The sequence below is a fragment of the Balaenoptera musculus genome, chromosome 3 (genome assembly GCF_009873245.2).
Source record: "Balaenoptera musculus isolate JJ_BM4_2016_0621 chromosome 3, mBalMus1.pri.v3, whole genome shotgun sequence".
NCBI classification, from domain to species: domain Eukaryota; kingdom Metazoa; phylum Chordata; class Mammalia; order Artiodactyla; family Balaenopteridae; genus Balaenoptera; species Balaenoptera musculus.
Window position 1 is genome coordinate 82903691 of NC_045787.1, and position 19816 is coordinate 82923506.

The following is a 19816-nucleotide window of genomic DNA, read 5'->3' on the forward strand; positions in this document are numbered from 1 at the left end:
AAAGCCACCCCACTATTCTGTACAGCATCATTATAATGGGAATTGTGAAAAGGAGAAATTATCTGTTGTCCAGTGTATGATGCTGTCTGCTTAGCAATAAAAGAAATGTATCCTTGAAGGAATTAAGGTAAGTTAAAAGTGCTACTTCCACCAATTAGTACAATTATATGTGGATATCCTTCAGTGAAAATAGTATTTGCCTGTTAGCCCAATCAACATTACCAAGTGTTTATTTTACAGTTGAAAAGATTTTCCCATATAAAAGAATTCAGGCTGCTGATTACCCATTTTTCTCATGCCATCTTATTACTCAAATAACTTTCCTTTTGACCATTTCTACTTTGGGCAAATAAATGGAATTATTTGAAAAATCTGTTGTATATAATGATAAACTGCACACCCCCTTTCAGAAGCTGTTTTGAATTCTAACTAAGTGTCCTGGGGAGAAAAAGGACAAGGTATAGCGTAGGAAAAAAAATCATTTTCAGTACTAAGTTTATTTTCACAAGCAAGTCCTTTCCAGTTCTCTCCTGACCGATGAGATTCTTTTTGAAGATGCAGGCTCTTGGCAACAGTATTATTCCTGTCTCCTCAAAGTACCCCACGTCTCTGTGCCTCTCCTCCGTCCCTGTGGTGTCAAGAGCTCCCAAGCATTTGGCCCCCTTATCAAGCACCCCTCTCATCTGCACTGAAGTCAACATCTTCTGCCTTCCCTTTCTAACCCCTTTGCAAGTGCTTCTGGTTTGCCTCAAGACCCAGATCTTTTACATTTGTAGACAGACATTCCTAATTTTGCACTTTGGATTACTTTGTCCTAGACATTTTTCTGCTAAGAGAAAATTGGCCCTTTTAAGTGCAGCACATAAATTTTACTCATCACCCATCACTCCCAGTTCACGAGCTTGCACGTGCGTGCACACACACACACACTCAGAACCTAGTAACTGGTTCTCACCCCTAATAAAATTTGCATTGTAGACATTTTATTGTAAATAATTAATAGATTTGTTTTATAGAACAGTCTCACCTAGTATTTTGCTATATTCACATTAGTAACACAGTTCTAGGACTAGATGTCTACTGTTGTTTACGAGATTTAATCAAGTTTATTTGGCTTATTAACAAACATCTTTTCTCCTTCTATCTCATGGTCTCACCCTCTGTTGCTCCATTCTTTTCTGTCTTCATCTATGTCCCTAACCTTATCTTTGAAAAAGTTACTTAATCATTTTTCCAACAAAATGAAAAATTAAAAATGCAAAGACTGGTAATATTAGACAAGTAATAAAAATAGATGTTAGGCTAGATATATAACTTTAAATCTGAAGATAAAAAATTATTGAACTATATTATATATGTTTGTGTATATATTAAGTGTGTGTGTATATATATAAAACATATATGTGTGTGTAAGTATGTACACAAATATATGTGACCCCAAACTATAAGATTAGAAAGATTAAAAAGATTTAAATAAAAAATTTAAGGCTTCCAAATATGGCAACTTTTAAATAGGTTTTTTATTTTTTGTTTACACATCCTTAATTCTAAACAGGAGGATGACTGAAATTTGGCTTTTTCCATTTTTCAGAAAACGTTTATCAAAACGTATTAAAAAACCACACATAACACACAAAGCAGAAAATAAACAAATAAATATTTTAATGTATTGTTACCTTCATTTTCACTAGAATACAATCATTGCACTTGAACCTCTAACATTTCTTGGCTATTCCTTCTATCTGCGAGTGGTTATCCACCTCTCAGAGGTTAGCAGTTTAATAATTATTAAAACAATAATTTACTTAGATGCTGATTTTCCCTGAGTACAGAATTAAATATCCAAAACTAAATTTATAATCACATTCTGTTGATACTTTATGTTTTACTTGGCTATCCTAACACTATGAAAACCTGGGATTTTATGATGTAATCTTAGAATCTGTAAGTATTAAAAGTACATTTGGTGTAAAACTGAACCTCGAGTCATTATACTTTGTAATAATCAAGACACATCATTTTCTGTATACTTATGTAGTTCAATTTTTTTTTTAACTGTTGAATAATTACTTTATTTTTTTAACTTTTTTTATATAGGAGTATAGTTGATTAACAATGTTGTATAGTTTCAGGTGTACAGCAAAGTGATTCAGTTATACATATACATGTATCTATTTTTCAAATTCTTTTCCCATTTAGGTTGTTACATGATATTGAGCAGAGTTCCCTGTGCTATGCAGTAGGTCCCTGTGTCAAAGTACAAATTACATAGAAAATTCAGGTGCAAAGAAATTTAGCTATCACATGTTAATATACCATATGTCTAAGATTGTTCCTATCACAGGCTGTCTTTGAGCTATGAAAGATCAGACCTCGCTCAGTATAACCACCAGTTGTAGTTCAGAAACCTTTGAAGGGCATTAGACTATTTCCTTTCCGTTAATGGTTCCATATATCCAAGAAATGTGTATTAACTCTTCCCTAAAGTTTCAATGTAAGGAACTTTCAGATTACCTATATCTGGGATAATGCTTCCTGAATTAAAACTAAGGTTTTATATTCTTCATGCTAAATATTTTCTGGCATTTCAATACTTTAGTCTCAAAAGTACACTCAAAAGATATTTAAATAATACAACCAAAAGATGAATATGGCGAAATTCTAGATCTAAATTGGAATGCCAAACATTCTTCTATTTGCAGCAATCCTATTTACTGTCTGATATGTACGTTTTTCTGGTTTACATACCTAATGATCTGAACTTCAGTCATAGTTTCTCCCAGAAGCCTTTCTGTTTTCCTCCTTAAGGCCTTTTGTCCATTCAGATCTTTTTTTTTTTTTTTAATTTTTGGCTGCGTTGGGTCTTCATTGTTGTGCATGGGCTTTCTCTAGTTGTGGTGAGCGGGGGCTACTCTGTTGCGCTGCGCAGACTTCTCATTGTGGTGGCTTCTCTTGTTGCAGAGCATGGGCTCTAGGCACGTGGGCTTCAGTAGTTGTGGCATGTGGGCTCAATAGTTGTGGCTCGTGGGCTCTAGAGTGCAGGCTCAGTAGTTGTGGCGCACAGGCTTAGTTACTCCGCAGTCAAATTTTATTATGTATCTAAATGTCTTATGTAAGTCTTAATTTTGTCTAAAGTCCTGATATCAATATTTTCATCAATTACTAAGAAAATCATTGTTCATTAGTAAAATAAAGTTTTGTTTAAGAAAGGTATTATTTAAATGAATTTTAATACCTAAATTTTAATTAACAGGATTTGGTAAATTAAGTTTATTCTTATCACCCCACATATGCTTTGAGTAATAGTTTTTACTTCCTATTAGAGGGAGAATCCTGCACTGGGTTATACAGTACAGACTGTTGTAATTAAGTTAATTATAATGATAATTAATTGTATTAACAATTGTAAGTGGTTGTAATTGTGTGACTTTCACCAATTAATTAATTAATCGATTCACCTTTAATGGATAAATTAATTAAATTCACCTTTCAGGATTTCCTTTTCCTTACCTATAAAAAAAGGGCAGTGAACTACAAATATTGTCTTTAAGTTCTCTTCCAGTTCCAACATAGAATAGTAAAGAGCCAAATTATATAAATTTATACATTTATAAAGTACCTTTTAAAACAATTTCAAAACATCCTTATAAAATATGAGTTTTATGTTGCAAAATTGTGAAATGCTAGTTTACTTTCTCTAAAATCTTACTGATTCAGTTCTAAGATATGCTTATTAAATAAACGTTTCTTAGAATGTGTTGAAATAAGGCCAAAACCAAGATGTATTTGAGTTTAATAAACATTATTAGTAATGGTTATATAATTTTCCCCTAATGAAGATACATTCCCTTATCACAAAATGACATAAGCCAGTGTTTTTATTAAATATGTAAATCTATCTGGGATTTTATTTAATATTTGACCTTGAAAAGAATTCCTTGCAGATATGTTTGATTTCACTGAAAAAGCAGACTCCTGATTTGTCTTAAGAACAACTTTGAGTAGAGCTAACAAATAGATATGTTAATTAATTTTATGTTTAAGAAGGGGGTCCCAGACACAATGGTATTCTCTCACTTAAGTTCTCCTTCCCTGAGGGCGTGGTATAGTGCTCACTAATAGAGTTGTTAAAATAGAAAATTCTTAACACTGATCAAAACAGACTAGTAGTAACACTGTAACAGTGCCACTGTTAGAACAATGGAACCAGGAGAAAAAGTGGACTATAATGGGAAGATGAGCAAAAATCAGCTACTGACAACCAAAAGGACCTTCATGATAACGAAAGTATTAAAAATCAAGCTCAAAATTCATTAAAAATATTTTGTCTTATTTCTCAAAAAAGAACTTAAGTGAATGGTCTAATGCTTACAAGAGGTGCTGAAATTTAGGGTTATTTACATTTTCAGAACATACTTCTTTACAACGTTTCTCTTATTAGAAATACGGTTTTGTGAGATAAAACTGTGGAGCACAACTCCCCCCCACCCCCAACCCCGAGAAAGATCAGAGAACGCTGACTCAGATTTAACAAAATCTGAGGCAATGTTACAATTTTTAAAAATATGAATTTTATCGTTAAGATGGAAGGTACATTTCGAAAATATTTCGAAAACCCAGTATGATATTTGTGTTGTGACGTTCTAAAGCGCATTAAACATTTCTAATCTCACTTCAGGAATAAATGGGATTAGAAATCAATTAGGGCGGGGTCGGAGGGCGGCGCGGCGCCGCGTGGGCGCGCACGCACCTGAGCGCGCGCCCGTGCGCGGGCGGGACTCGGCGCTCGCACCGCCTTCCGCTTCGGACGCACGGTGGGCCCAGCCGGTGTACGTGCGGCAATAACACGTCGGCCCCGCTGCCCGCCATCGTGCCAGCCGTCCGGAAGGCCACCGCTGCGGTGATTTTCCTTCATGGATTGGGAGAGACAGGACCGGTTATGCCTGTAACATTAAATATGAACGTGGCCATGCCTACTTGGTTTGACATTATTGGGCTTTCACCAGATTCACAGGAAGATGAAACTGGAATTAAGCAGTAGAAAGTGTAAAATCTTTGATAGAGCAAGAGGTGAAGAATGGCATTCCTTCTAACAGAATTATTTTGGGAGGATTTTCTCAAGGAGGAGCTTTATCTCTGTACAGGGCACTGACCACACAGCAGAGGCTGGCCTGCGTCACCGCTTTCAGCTGCCGGCTGCCGCTGCGAGCTTCCTTTCCACAGGGTCCTATCAGTGGCGTGAATAGAGACATTTCAGTTCTTCAGTGCCATGGAGATTTGGATCCTTTAGTTCCCCTAGTGTTTGGTTCTCCACTGCTGAAAGGCTGAAAACCTTGCTAAATCCAGCCAATGTAACCTTCAGAACCTCTGGAGGCATGATGCACAGTTCATGTCAACAGGAAACGATGGATATCAAGCAGTTCATTGATAAACTCCTACCTCCCATTGATTGACGTCACTAAGAGGCCTTGTGGAGAAGTGCACACCAGCATCACCGTCGTAGAGTATAAACTTTTTCCTGTGCCCGATCTTGAAACCTGATGTTTGCAGTGTTAAAATGTTTTGCAGATATACACCAATGACACAGACTAAATGAATCTCCTCATGGGAAATTTATGATCTGTTAAGTTTCTATGTATAATATGATCCAGAATATACTAGTATTAAAATAGGTGAAGCAGCTAGCTTCTTTCTCCCAAATGTAATTCAGCAAAATAATAAAATACTGCAACCAGATTTTTTATTACATCACTTGAAAATTATTAGTATGCTTAATGAAAACTTGTTCAGGTATAAATGAACAGTTAAGACTCTGCTTATTAGACTCAGCATGCTTAATGCATGCTGTGACTTAGACCCTGGACTTATTCCCAAATTAGTCACCATGCAGTATCTGCATTTTTATATATGTGTTCATATGTGCTTAATGATTATAATACATAGTAAGAATGTGTTATTACATTATTCCTAATTATAGGGATAACGCTTCTAAGTGTCAGTAAAGAGTAATATTGCTGTCTTCAATTAATGGCCCTTTTATTTTGGGGACCAGGTTTTTCTTTCCTGAATATAATTTCTATTTAATATTCTTTTTCCTCTCTAGAAATGAAATACGTTCTTTCTTCTTTATCCTTCATAACAGACCAAATATTGCCTACTTGCCATAAACATCTGCTGTCAATACATGCTGTAATTTGACATTCTGAATCACAGACATGATGGCATTGAAAATGTATTTATACTTGTAGAAAGAAACCAGACATCCCTTCAAAGTTTCTGCACTACTACTTAAACTGGACCTTTGTCTGCAGTTTAGGCCTGCAGAGTTACTAGAATCTTCAGTCCAGGTAACGAGAATAATTCTGTGGTTGTATTTTTCTGTAATTATCTGGAAGAATAATTAGGTCATATTCTAGTATGTTCTGAAATATTTAAGACTGATCTTACAAACTGTAATTTCTAAGATGATTTGCCCTAAGATGAGTCTCCTCGTAGCATAGAGTTTTAGTTTACTTATTTTGCACATAGGTTTGAAACCGACTGCTGTAGGAAATGAACAATCCATTCAAAGAATCTGCTTTACTTTTATCTGCCAATGGACTTATTTGAAATTTTCACTGTAGTCAGAGAGGATCTTTTTAAGTTATTGTGCAAACATTAAAGTAGCAATTATTTGATTTTAAATAGATTTTTATGGTGTAGTCACCACCCAGGTTAATATGTAGCAAAAATGTACGCTTGATATTTCTGAACCATTGTTAATTTTTCTGCTGTATCCCGACTAGAACACCGTTAGGAATGCTTTATAAATGGGTGCTACTTGATGATGGAAACAGTTTCGTATGGACAGTATAGGATGTTAATAATGAAGCCATATGTTTATGTCTGGATTTACAGTTTTTAAACAATCATTTACTAAGTCATTTTGCTTTTATCTTGAAGAATATAAACTGTTGTTTCACACATATCAGCAAGATCTAATTTATGGCAAGAAATATTCCGTTGAAATGTTGTGCTGTAATGTGGGAAAATGTAAATCTTTTTCACGGTTTCTATCAGTGTGAAATAAAATTTAAATCTGACTTTAAAAAAAAAGAAATCAATTAGACATAGTCAAAGTTTAGTTATTTGATTTAGAGATTGGGGTTCATTCCAATCCAGTGTTTGATTAGTTGATGTGCAATAGCTCGGCTTGGTGGCACAAAGAATGCCTGCTGCTTCCCTTTGGTCAGAACATCCACAACCTAAAATACACCACAATAAAATGTATTAGGATTTTAAAACTGTCATACTTAAATACTATTTCTATGCTTATACAATTCAACTAAAATGTAATGACTTTTACAGTGAATAACAACAGGAGAAAGTAATAACATCCATATTCAACATGCAAAATTTAGTACACTATTTTTAGTTGCTTCATTGAGTCAGTGATTCAATTTTTAAAATAGTCCAGAAAGACATTTTTCCTGATGAAAGTAAGGTTATGAAAAAGTATATGCTACACATTTATTTTCAAAGTGAAAATCAACTTTTGGAAAAAATTCCCTTTTATCCTTTTACAAAATTCTGAAAAAAAAATCTAATTTCTACTTTTTTTGAGGTTGAGCATAAAATAAAATTAATTTTGTGTAAGCGAAGTCACCAAGGATTTCAGGTCTTCACTACTGTAGAGTATCCATCTGTTTTCTATACAAAGACATTGGGTTATACAAAACACAGACAAGTAATTTATCTTTCATTGTATTACTTAAGGATGAGTTTTAAAAAGTTCTGTGAGTGTATCTTTGTTATACAGTTTCGTCAGTCTTGTCAAGTACATTTAAAATGAACAAGAACTTTTCAAAACTTATATGCATTTTTACTGATATTTTTTGTTACTTGCTTTAATGCTACAAACTAAAATATGTCTAATAATAATATTCCTGCTTCTCATCTCTGAAATAATGTTCACCCACTTTAAGGCCACTGAAAGGTATCATTACTCTCAAGGAATGGCATGTGAAATGAGAAAATGGCACAAAATCATCATTACTAGAAGAATCTCACAGAATGAGTTAACAGTGGACACATCAATTACATTGTAATCCATGAATGATGAGGGGGCCATAGCCATTCATTCAACTTGTTGAAAACATGTATCCTTGCTACATGCCCAAACCAATACAGTCAGAGAATCAATAGAAGGAAATTAAATTGAACTTCACCTGTTCTCTAGTGAACCAGCGGGCATCCTCTATTTCATTCTTGTCAACTTTAATTTCTGTAGACACTGCCACAGCTAAGCAACCAATCATTAAGGAGGAGGGCATAGGCCATGGTTGACAAGAGACATACTGAACATGGCCAACTCTGACTCCACTCTCTTCTTCTACTTCTCTCCGAACAGCATCTTCTATTGTCTCCCCTAATCAAATGGGGCAAAAGAACAAGTAGCTGATTAACATACCCTGGACATTTTGTGCTCCAAATGGTTCAAACATTTGGAAAACACTTTGGACAGAAAGTCCAAAGAATTCAAAGAATCAGAAAGCAGAAGCCTAAAATGAGATTGGAATTCAAGAAACATTATTTCTTAAAGTATATGACTACCTACAGAATCAAAATGCCAAAAAACTTTTCATTTCTTAAAGGTCTAAATTTGTTATATTTTAAAAATTATAACATCTACGACTATCCAGCACCTGCTTACTGTTGGCTAAACACTATGCAAACACTTTATATATTATCTTGTTTATGTATCTAACCTTTTCCTCACTAAAATCTCGAAACATTTTTTTCTTATGTTGTCAAACAATTACTGCAGATAACTCTTTTCCAAAGAGTTAAAAACTAAAATTTTAAAAACAGCATACAATGAAACTCATTATTTTTCTCTTACCAAATGATTATTTTTCTCTATATAATTGTTGACCCAGCTATAATAAAGTAATGCCTATAAATGTAATTTATATTTCTGATTTGTTGAAACTGAGAATTAGAATAAAGGGAATAGTTTCTAAGTTAAATTTATCTGAAAGTTTATAAATATTTTGCTATTTAAATACAGCTTTCTATTTCAAATAGATTTGTAAATTTCCTATATTAAAATTAATTTATATTCATAAAAATAGTGAAAAGATAACTCATAGACTAGCATATTTGTAAGACCAAACTAAATAAATATCAGCATACAATACATATTTAAAAATCCCTAAAATCAATAAGAAAAAAAGATCAACAACCAAAACAAAAATAGGCAAAGAATATAAAAATGTAAAATTCAGGGAAAAAGAAACTGGATGCCTAATACATATCTGAAAAAGATGCTCCATCAGCAGGGAAATAAAAATTAAAACGACAATGACACACCATTTCATAACCATCAGAATGGCAAATAAAAATCTTGATATTCCTAACTTGGTGAAGATGAGGAATAATAGACATTTCATGTACTTCCAGAGGGAGTGTGAGTTGGTAGGAACACTTCAGAAAACAACTTGGCAATATGTGGAAAAGATTAAGATGCTCATATTCTATGAGCTAGCAATTCTGCTCTCAGATATACACCCTACGGAGGCTTGTACCACTCCTTACAAATGTGTACAAGGAGTAGTTCAAGAATATTCACTGCAGTGTTGTTTGTAATAGTAAAAGCTTTGAAATAAACTAAATGTCCAACAGCAGAATGGATAAATGAATTGCAGAATATTCATAAATGGAAGGCTACACAGCAATTAAAAAAAAATGACCTAGAGCTACTTAGAGGCAGCACAGAAATTAACAGCATGGACTCAGAGCCAAACTGCCCAGGTTAGAATCCCTGCCCTATCACTGACTAGCTGTTTGATCTTGGGCAAGTTATTCAGCCCCTGTGCCTTAGTGCCCCATCTGTAAAACTGCTGAAATACCACCTACTTTATAAGCTTGTATGAGGATCACATGATTTAATACAAACAAAGCCTTCGGGAAAGTGTGGCACTACATATGTTTAGTACTATTATTATCTATCAATGTAGATTAATATTGGAAGTTGAGATTAAACGTGTTAATTAGATATATTAATTCATTTATTCTATAAATATTTACTGAACTCCTACAACATATCAGGCATATGCTCTAAGGGTTTAGGATAGAGCAATAAATAAACCAAAGTCCTTGCCTTTATGGAACTTACATTCTCGTACTAGCAAATAATAAACAAATAAATAGGTAGATAAATAGATAAATACATACTATATACCATGTTAGGTGCTGATGAGTGCTGTAGGGAAAAACCAGACTGGATGACAGGGATTGTAAATGCAGGGTATAGGGCTAACTAATGTATTTAGGGCTATCAGGGAAGGCCTCTCTGAAACGGTGACAATTGAGCCTAGTACAGAAGGAAGTGAGGTGTAAATCATGCAGATACCTTGGGTAAGGGCAATATATGAAAGATATATGAAAGAGCAAATAATGAATTTTTAAAACACAAAACTATTCCACTGGTAAAAATAAAAATTATATCATCTAAAATACACAGAAAATATTTTAAAATATCCCAGTTTTATAACATGATAATTTATCAGAGATTATTTCTCAAATGCCGTCCAAACTTTTTATTTAGAAATTATAAGTTAAATGAAAATTACTATAAAAATTATTAAGAAAAGGCTTACCAGGTTCAATAAATCCAGCAAGGCAGGTAAACATGCCTGGAGGAAATCTTTTCTGCCTGCCTAAAAGACATTTGGTCCCATCTGGATGAATAACTTGCATGATTACTACTGGATCTGTTTAAAAAAAAAAAAAAAAAAATCAGATGTACGAATGACAGGAAAAAATAATTTAGACTCATTGTGTAAAGTCACTGTCTAGTAAGATAATAAAAACATGTATCTCCTGTAAGAACAAGACTTTTGTCTAGTTACAAGAAACTATTTCTTTCTGCCGGGAGACAGAGTATTTCAGGAAAATTGCATAGAATATTGTCAGTAAGCTAAGGAAAGATCATTTTTGTCTTCTTTCTCATCTTAATAGCAACATTCATTGTGTATTTATGGTATGCTAGGCTTATTTTTATTTTTTAATTAGAAAGAAGTTTGAGTAGGTAATACATGGCATGGAGAAAATTCAAATTTTACCATAGCAAATGTAGTGAATTTCCCTATTCTTTCCATTGCGGTCCTTAACAAAATGTTTTTAAAAGCTAATGTGGCTCTATGATTGAGTTTAATCCATTACAAAAAATTATTTAAAATAATAGTTCATCTCTCCAGAAGTCACTAATTCAGTAAATTCGCCTCACTAGATCACAACTGAGAACCGGTAATCAAATGTAAAAGGCTCCTGAGCAGCAAACACATATGTCACTAAGCCATGCACTCTACTCCCAGGAGACCTCCTCAGGTGTTACTGAGTCTATCCTTTTTTCACACAACTTTAAAGCGCTGGGTTATCAGATTTCTAAATCCACAGCCAACTCAAACCACCAATTAGGAGAGAAAGTACAGGCAGACATAAGCAGTAATGAGAAGCTAGCTCCAGGCTCTACCGCTTTGGTGATGCCACAAGCAGGTATTTGACTATTACGGCTTTTTTTTCCTCTCCACTAAGTGGACCCAGATGGTGGGTTTTTGAAATCATGTATCTCAACACATCAAATTCATGCTGATTAACCCAGGGTTAAGAAGGGTAGTAAAAGTCATCAAAGTACGTAATACTTTAATACTTACAGTCTTAATAGTTAAATTAAACATGCTTTCAATAAAAAGGTAAGCCCCTCAGCAACTCAAAATCTTGTCTTTCCAGAATGCCTTATTCCCTAAGATTTCCAGATGGCTGAGGTTTCACTGTAAAAGAAAAGGCTTACCAACTCTTGGGTATGATGTATTGTGAACACCATGGAGGCTAGGACAGTCTTCTTTTAAGCATACTCTTTTATAGCCACCTTCTTCAATTTTAGTTGCACTTCCACAGGTTGGGCAGAACTTATATCGACTGTGCCAGGCGAGGACAGATCTTGCTTGAGCTACAACCCCTACGAGAGAAGCAAAAGAAGTTTTACTTCTGTGACAAACTGTAAACAAATTAATATAGAAGTAAAATGTTTTAAGGTCATAATAAAGATGTACACTGTATTTTCTGAATAGCTGTGTGATCAAGGGTTTTATTATTCCTATTTTTATGATCTGTATCTTTCTTTTAAAGTAAAAGATTTAATTCTACAGATGACAAATGAAAATTAGATTTACCTTTAATTTGGACTAATAAAATATTGTCTCTCATATAACTCTCATATAAGATAGATATACTGGGACTTCCCTGGTGGCTCAGTTGTTAAGAATCCGCCTGCCAATGCAGGGGACATGGGTTCGATCCCTGGTCCAGGAAGATCCCACATGCCGCAGAGCAACTAAGCCTGTGCACCACAACTACTGAGCCTGCGCTCTAGAGCCCGCAAGCCACAACTACTGAGCCCGCATGCCACAACTACTGCAACTCGTGCACCTAGAGCCCATGCTCTGCAACAAGAGAAGCCACTGCAGTAAGAATCACGTGCACCGCAATGAACAGTAGCCCCCGCTTGCCGCAACTAGAGAAAGCCCGAGCGCTGCAACGAAGACCCAATGCAGCCAAAAATAAGTAAATAAAATAAATAAATTTATTTAAAAAAAAAGATAGATGTACTAACATCTGTATACACTGTATTAGTTTCGGCATTTACTATAGGTGATTTGTAAATTTTGGATATGCATGACTCTATAGCGTATAGTGACTTTACAAATAGTGACCTTACAATAGTGACTTTTATAAAAATACACTACAAAGACAGTTCTTAACTTAGATTTGGGCCATAAAGACAATATTACTAGGAAACTGTAGGAACCCATCTCTACTTTCCGTGGGACTAAGACAATACTGGTCTGTGTCACTGTGGAACATATTCTGTTTACAACTAGAAACTACATAGAATAATTTTTAAAAATATTGTGTTTACAACTTTTGTGATTAACTTTGTTTACGACAAAAATGCCTAATAGAATAAATCTTAGAATATGTACACTTCGTCTACAGCCTTTACCCTGATACTTCAAAAAAGAAATAATGTGGCCTGAACAAAAATACTATAATTGGGGCAATAAGAGTAGAAATGCTACATTTCAAATGCCTGACAAAACCTCTCTCTCCTAAAATGGATTATTCGGTCTAAGGATTTTGGAAAAAACAAAATAATCAGAAACAGCAATAACAACATTTTAAACTAGGAAAAATGAAATAAACCATAAATAAAAACAAATGTAACACTGAAATTCAGTGAACCATAGACAACATTAAATACCTGCCTGCTCTGTTACTGTGTATTATGTAATTTACCTCAAGGTATCGCCATTATTTCAGTATCATCACAATACAAAAAGCTAACATTTATTGAGTACTTACTATGTGTCAAGCACCTGGCAAAGATCTTTACATACATTATCTTATTTAATGTTTAGAGCAACACTATAATGTAGGTACTATTATTATCCTCATTTTTGGGAGGAGGAAACTGAGGCAGACAGAGGTTAAGTATCTATGTAAGGTTACACAGCAGCTGAGTAAAACAGCCTCAGTTTCCTTGCTAGTTTTTTTTTTTACAGATCCTTTTGATCTTAAAATTATATATACAGCTTCAAAGAAAGGATATTTTCTTTTTAAAAGTGTTGTGTTTTTTCCACAGATGTGGGGAATAAAACATACCACCCCAGATTTTGGGATGAGTGCTAAGAAGTCTCTGGAAGAGCCTACCAGATTGCCTAAGAGAATGTGGACATTGAGAAGTGACCCCTTCCTCACCTCCCATTAACTCTTCAGTCTACTGTAATATACCTCCTATTCCACTGACACTCCTCTCGTCAAATTCATCAACAGCTTCATATTATCAAACCAAAGATTCTTTAAAAAAAAAAATCTTCGTCATCTTACTCAAATTCTCAGCAGCGTTCAATATATTTGACTACTAACGCCAAGAAATACTTTGCTCTCTTGGTTTCCATGAGCACATTCTCCTGTTTTCTTCTTACCTTACGTCCGCACTGTCAACATCATCTTTGATGGCTCCTCTCCTTCTATCTGACCTCTAAATTTAGGGGGATTCAGGTTCTTTTTTTTGCTTGCTCTCAACTCTCTAAGTAATCTCAGAAATTTCCTGGGATTTAAATACCACCTTTGTGTTGATGACTGCCATACAGGTATATTCCAGTTCCTCTCCTTAGTTCCAGATTCTATTTCCCTTCTCTGAAAGTTAACATGCCCAAAGCGAAAATCTTGATTTACTTCAAGTCTGTCCTGCTTCCCTCCCTCTACCCATCATTCCATATTATTTTATCAAGAAAGAGTATTACTATCTATCAAATTACTAAAGTCTCAAACTTAGCAGTCATTCTTGATCTTTTCTTCCATTATTATATACCCCATACCCACTCCATTAGCAAGTACCGCTGATTTGCTCTCCAAAATATATCTTGAATGTACCACTATTCCACCATCTCCCCTATTATCATCTTAACAACTCAGACGTAGTCTAGGTTACCAGCATCTCTTTCTCACTTATAAGTCTCAACCTACTGTTCAAGCCCTATCAGTTCTACCTCCTGAATATCGCAAACTCTCCTTTTCTCTCTACTCCACTAATCCAAGCCACTGCAATCTCTTACCTGGGCTACTGTAATCTCCAGTCCCCTCTTAATAGGACTCCTGACTTCCACACTTAATTATCTACAGTTCATGATCTACAAAGCAGCCAGAGTGAGGGTTTTTTTTTTTTTAAACCTAGGCCAGGTTATAACATTTAAATGGAATTTAGAATAAAATCCCTCATTCTTACCATGATATATATGACCCCACATGAACTGGCACAGCAAGCAACAGACAGCAAAGCAAAACAGTCAAGGTCTTTGCCATTATGCTCACTGAACAGCAGGCACTCAATAATCATTCACTAAAAAATCAAGTGAAACTAGTATGCATTAGGGTTAATTCTGGGGAAACTAAGCCTGGCTGATTAAAACTGCTGTAACCACCCAGGAGAGTAGTCCTCTACGGTGAGAACTTTAGGAAGTTTCTAATGAAGACAGCCTAATTTCATTGCTTCCTGGAAAGAGTGTGCTTCCTAGAAATTGTGGATACATGCAATTTCAATCCAGTACCAAAAATCAGATTATTACCAATACAAGTAAACAGTGTTCACTTCTTACCAGCTTCTTTTTCTTTCAATTGCAGAAGAGCTGGCATTGGAGGATGAAGAAAATAGCAATTTTCATGTCTTTGCTTAAATTCTTCAGCAGCAACAGGATCTATACCTAAAGCAAACCAGGCAACCAACGCATCTTTTTCTTGTGAGACTTCCCCAGCATAATTAAATAACTCTTTTTTCATTTCAAGTTCTACTCCAAGGAAAATCAAGGTGATCTTCTCAGGCTGAGCCAAATAATCCTTTATATCTGTGTAGTTCAGCTGACAAAGCCTGACTTCCGGCTGTTGGAAACTTTCTTTATTGCCACCTAGAGTAACCAAGGGATTTAAATCTGAGAAAAGGATATAAACCGTGGCTGGATGGCTTTCTTTTGCTAACAGCCAGTCAGAATTATTTCTTTTTTCACTTTTCCGGTCCAGTAGTGTCTTGCTAAAATAATTTTCACATTCTTCTATTTCACTGGTTAGGAACCAAGGCTTCTTCCCACCTTTAGCATTAGCTAGTAAGTTAGCTATATGCTTATAACCCCAAAATTCAGCAATATCCAGTGCAGTCTGCCTTGATTTATTGATAATGGATCTGTCGCACCTATGGATGGAAGCAAAAAATAAAATAGTAAAGAAACATTTTCTTCAGTATTTATTACAATAAAATATTTCCAGATGTACGTGATAGTCCCTCTATTTAATAATTGCATATATTTCTTTTTGTTTTAGCACATAATATACTAATGGAAAGGTAAAAGAAATAATCATAAATGATTAAAAGTTAGAGACAGCAGATATTTAAAATTTCTGGAAGATTATTTATAAAATAAAAAAAGCAGGGCTTCCCTGGTGGCGCAGTGGTTAAGAATCCGCCTACCAAGGCAGGTGACACAGGTTCTAGCCCTGGTCCGGGAAGATCCCACATGCCGTGGAGCAGCTAAGCCTGTGCGCCACGACTACTGAGCCTGCGCTCTAGAGTCCGTGAGCCACAACTACTGAAGCCCGCATGCCTAGAGCCCATACTCTGCGACAAGAGAAGCCACCGCAGTTAGAAGCCCGCGTACCGCAACAAAGAGCAGCCCCCGCTCACTGCAACTAAAGAAAGCCTGCACGCAGCAATGAAGACCCAATGCAGCCAAAAATAAAATAAATAAATTTAAAAAAAAAGCATACGTTTTATGTGCTATAATTAGATATTAAATTTTTACAAGGAGTTTTCTGTAGTCATAGTGGGTAGATTTACACATTCTATTTGGGAGAAAAAAATTAATTTAACTCAATTTCTTTGCTGTTAAGTATGAAGAGTTAATTTCCCAATTAAAAAAAGTTAAAAGTTTTTAATTAGAAATTATGCTATTATATAACAAGACTGTTCAATGAGTTATTTACAAGCCCAATGTTATAAATATGGCTATAAGAAAAATTTAAAAGAAAATGCATAATCCAGAAATTAAACCAGACACTCCTTCAGGTGGTACAGCCTAAAATGTTTACCCTTTCTCAAGTAGAAACTGGACAACATCTGGGTGCCCATTCCTTGCAGCATACATTAAAGCAGTCCAGCCATTTTCAGAAGTTTCATTGAGAAGAGATGGAGAATGACTGAGCATTACTGTTAACCTGGCAATATCTCCTTCTGCAGCTGAATAGTGAAATTGGGATATAATTTCTTGGTTTGGACTTCTTTTTACAGAAGACATTTCTTCCTTAAAATAGGAAAATAGGAAAAAAAACTCATTTGCAATTGCTTTCTTGTATCAATGATTGAACATTATCAGGGTGCTGATATAATTATAATAGTAGTTACGGTTTCTAAAACAACATACTCTTAAAAAGGTAACTGGTAATCAACTGTCATCACAGCATACATTTCAAAACTGTTATCAGTTGAGAATTTTAAATATAATTCAACATGGGGGATGTATAAAATAATGTATAAAGAACTTTGGTGGAATACAGTTGAAGGGGGTGACATCATTGGGAGGGGGAATAAGGTAACAGACATTACAAAGAGGAAAGTGTATTTCAGCAAACCAGAGGGACTTCAATATGGATCAGGGCATGAGGGGAGTTAAAGCAAGCAGACAGAAATAAAGACAGATGTTTTCAGCAGATGCCAAGTAGTATTCTTAGATTCTGTGGTACTAGAAACGGATCTGTCCTCTCAGGAAAATTATGATCCTATTCAAAAAGCTACGTTTCACATGAAAAAAATTTATTGCTTTACCTTGCATAGTTAATTCTGCTAATCCATCAGGGAAGGATTTTTGCTCATGGTGTGAGGTAGGGGTCATGATACATTTTATCCCAATAGATAATCCATTTGACTCAGCATCATTCTTGAATTCACTATCTTTGTCCCATTACATTGCAGTATTATCCTTGTCACAAATGAGACGACCATATATTTTGGATCTATTATTGGACACTGTTCTATTGGTCACTTTGTCTATCCTTGAATCACAGAAGCTTTTAAAACTATTAACTTTGTCTGCTTTGTTACTCTGTTATTTCAGTAAGAAAGAAAATAATTGTTCCATACCTTTTAATAAATGTTGCCTAATCGTGGACTGAATGTGGTAGGGCACAAACTGAGCTTTTGTGTGTGTGTGTGTGTGTGTGGAAATGGTTCATATTTCAGTTGTCTATAAACGTCTCAAAGTACTTTTTTTAAGGTATGATTTTTTTTTTCTATGAAATTCTATTAAGAAAAGATTTGGGATTCTAACTAGGTTTCTACCATTCTGAGCATAAGATGTTGAGGCTGAAGAGAAATAAAGGTTATAATCCATAATTTTTGACAGCAGTTGTCTCTAGGGTTCTGACACTGCAATTTTGTTGATCAGTTGTGTAGTAGGAATAGCATGACAATATTAAAAGAAAAAAGTGGGCTTTGTGACTATTCACCTTACCTGTTTATATCTTTCTGCTACCTATAAATAGGTCAAAACTACTCACAGAAATAGAAACAAAATATTGAAATTCTGTATACAACTTAAAGTAGGAGTGACTTCTAGATTAGAAAACAATTTTTTATTTCTTTTGATTTACTCTAGAATTTACTTCACCATTCTCTTCATATTAAGATTCCTCAATGCTTTTAAAATATTATGAATAACGAAAGCTACAACTTTTCAGGACTTTATTTTGCACTGCTGTATACTGACTCATGTATGGTCTCCCTTTAAAGTTGCCTTTTCCTTAAAATCATATCATACAGGTTCTTCAGTTAGGTTTACTTCAGGCAGTATTTAAGTCATGGTCACTTCCTTACCTTCTCCACAGCCCACTCACTGCAGGTTGACTGCAAAACTGGCCTCCAAAAATATAGTACCATTCACTACCCCCAGCGAATGCTTATGCATACAGTATTCTCAGGTGAAAAGAAGTGGAAAATGTACACTTTCTCCCTTAGCTTTCTCAGCAGAAAAGTCATCTAGAAATAGAACCATTACTCATTCCAGAAGAGCACACAAAGTCTAAAGTCCACCTCTACTGTTTGATTTACTTTTTCATTTCTCATTGTCAGGTTCTCCTGAAGGTAAGGATTTGAAGGCAGGATGAGGTGATTCAGTTAGCTAAATGCTGCCCTTGCTGTCCAAGAACACGGACTATCCTGAGAAGTCATTTTAAAGAATCTTGAGTTTAAAAAGTCTTAGATTTAGTCAAACCAACATCCACTTTTACGGATGTGTACCCCGGTGCCCCTGACTGGTCCAAGGTCACATGGCTCAAGAGACAGGGCAGACCTCAAATACAGCTTTGTCACTTAAGTCACCGACCATTATTTCTTGGGCGTTCAAGAGGGCCATCTAACCGACCAAGCGCCACCCATTGCACGGTCTTTCCAGTGTCTCCAAACAGTCAAATACCTTGAGAGTTTATTCCCTTGGCAGTACTGTGAGGTTACTTTTATTTAAAAACATGAAAGCACACATGAAGCAGCACTTCTTTTTCCCCACCTCAAAGACTGCGCTGGATCGGCTGAGTCCCCAGCCCCGTCCCCGGCGCCCGGGCTGCAAGTCCAAGCGCGAGGCTGCGCCACACCACCCAGCAGGGCAGGGCCCGACAGCGCGCAGACCCGAGAGCACAGAGAACTGGTTTCCAGCTCCAGAAGCGGCACTGGGCCGACTAACTCGCCGCTGCTGCTACTAACCCACAGGTGACCAGGATAGAAGAAAGCAGGTTGTAGTCGAAGAACCAGGAAATCCCCACGCTCGCTCTTCCCGGCGCCGGATGGAGCCTCTCAAACTTCCGGCGAAGGGCCGGTGTCCTCGCACGGCTTTATGGGAGATGTAGTTTGAAGGTCACGGACTGAGAGCTTCGAGAAGGCCCGGGGCTTGGCGTGTAGAGGCTTTGGGGAGCTGGGGCAGGAGGCCCCAGCTGAGAGGACCGGCTTCCTAACGGTGAGTGAAGGCCTGTTTGGTTTGGTTTTGTTTTTTTCCTGGTGAGACCGAGATGTGTAGAGCGATAAAAAATTGTAGGTCTGTGGAAAAGGTTTTAAGTTCTCCAGAATTTCACATCTAGCCCCCACAAGCTTCTCTCGGATATAGTTCAGTGCGTTGGAGTGTTCAAAGCATTCTTTCTTGTTAGATAAACCTGGAATATTGGTTGGACCAAGTCGTTCCAG

The 19816-nt window shown here is 35.9% G+C and overlaps 1 protein-coding gene and 1 pseudogene across 3 annotated transcripts; one reads left to right on the forward strand and one right to left on the reverse strand.

Moving 5' to 3' along the window:
* Nucleotides 1-4814: 4814 nt before the first annotated feature.
* On the forward strand, nucleotides 4815-5811 carry LOC118893311 (annotated as a pseudogene).
* Nucleotides 5812-7103: 1292 nt separating this feature from the next.
* On the reverse strand, nucleotides 7104-19434 carry NUDT12 (nudix hydrolase 12). Of its 3 annotated transcripts, none has more exons than XM_036848711.1 (7): nucleotides 19149-19434; nucleotides 16681-16892; nucleotides 15201-15787; nucleotides 11834-12001; nucleotides 10641-10754; nucleotides 8208-8407; nucleotides 7104-7244 (listed from the first exon to the last, which is right to left on the reverse strand). In XM_036848711.1, exons 2-7 carry the CDS (start codon nucleotides 16884-16886, stop codon nucleotides 7134-7136), a joined length of 1386 nt encoding a protein of 461 aa, XP_036704606.1. In that variant the 5' UTR covers nucleotides 16887-16892; nucleotides 19149-19434; the 3' UTR covers nucleotides 7104-7133. The 3 variants fall into 3 exon arrangements, with proteins under 3 accessions (XP_036704606.1, XP_036704607.1, XP_036704608.1); XM_036848712.1 differs by having other exon boundaries at nucleotides 19343-19430; XM_036848713.1 differs by having other exon boundaries at nucleotides 19292-19429.
* Between the last annotated feature and the right edge of the window lie 382 nt (nucleotides 19435-19816).

Bases quoted from the DNA above. Each gene is read 5' to 3' on its own strand.
- NUDT12 (XM_036848711.1), bottom strand. From the start codon at position 16,886: ATGTCTTCTGTAAAAAGAAGTCCAAACCAAGAAATTATATCCCAATTT. The intron at 8,408-10,640 runs GTAAGCCTTTTC...CCATTTGATTAG, and splicing joins TGCTGGATTTATTGAACCTG to GGGAGACAATAGAAGATGCT. The intron at 7,245-8,207 runs GTGAAGTTCAAT...GGTGTATTTTAG, and splicing joins GCTGGTTCACTAGAGAACAG to GTTGTGGATGTTCTGACCAA.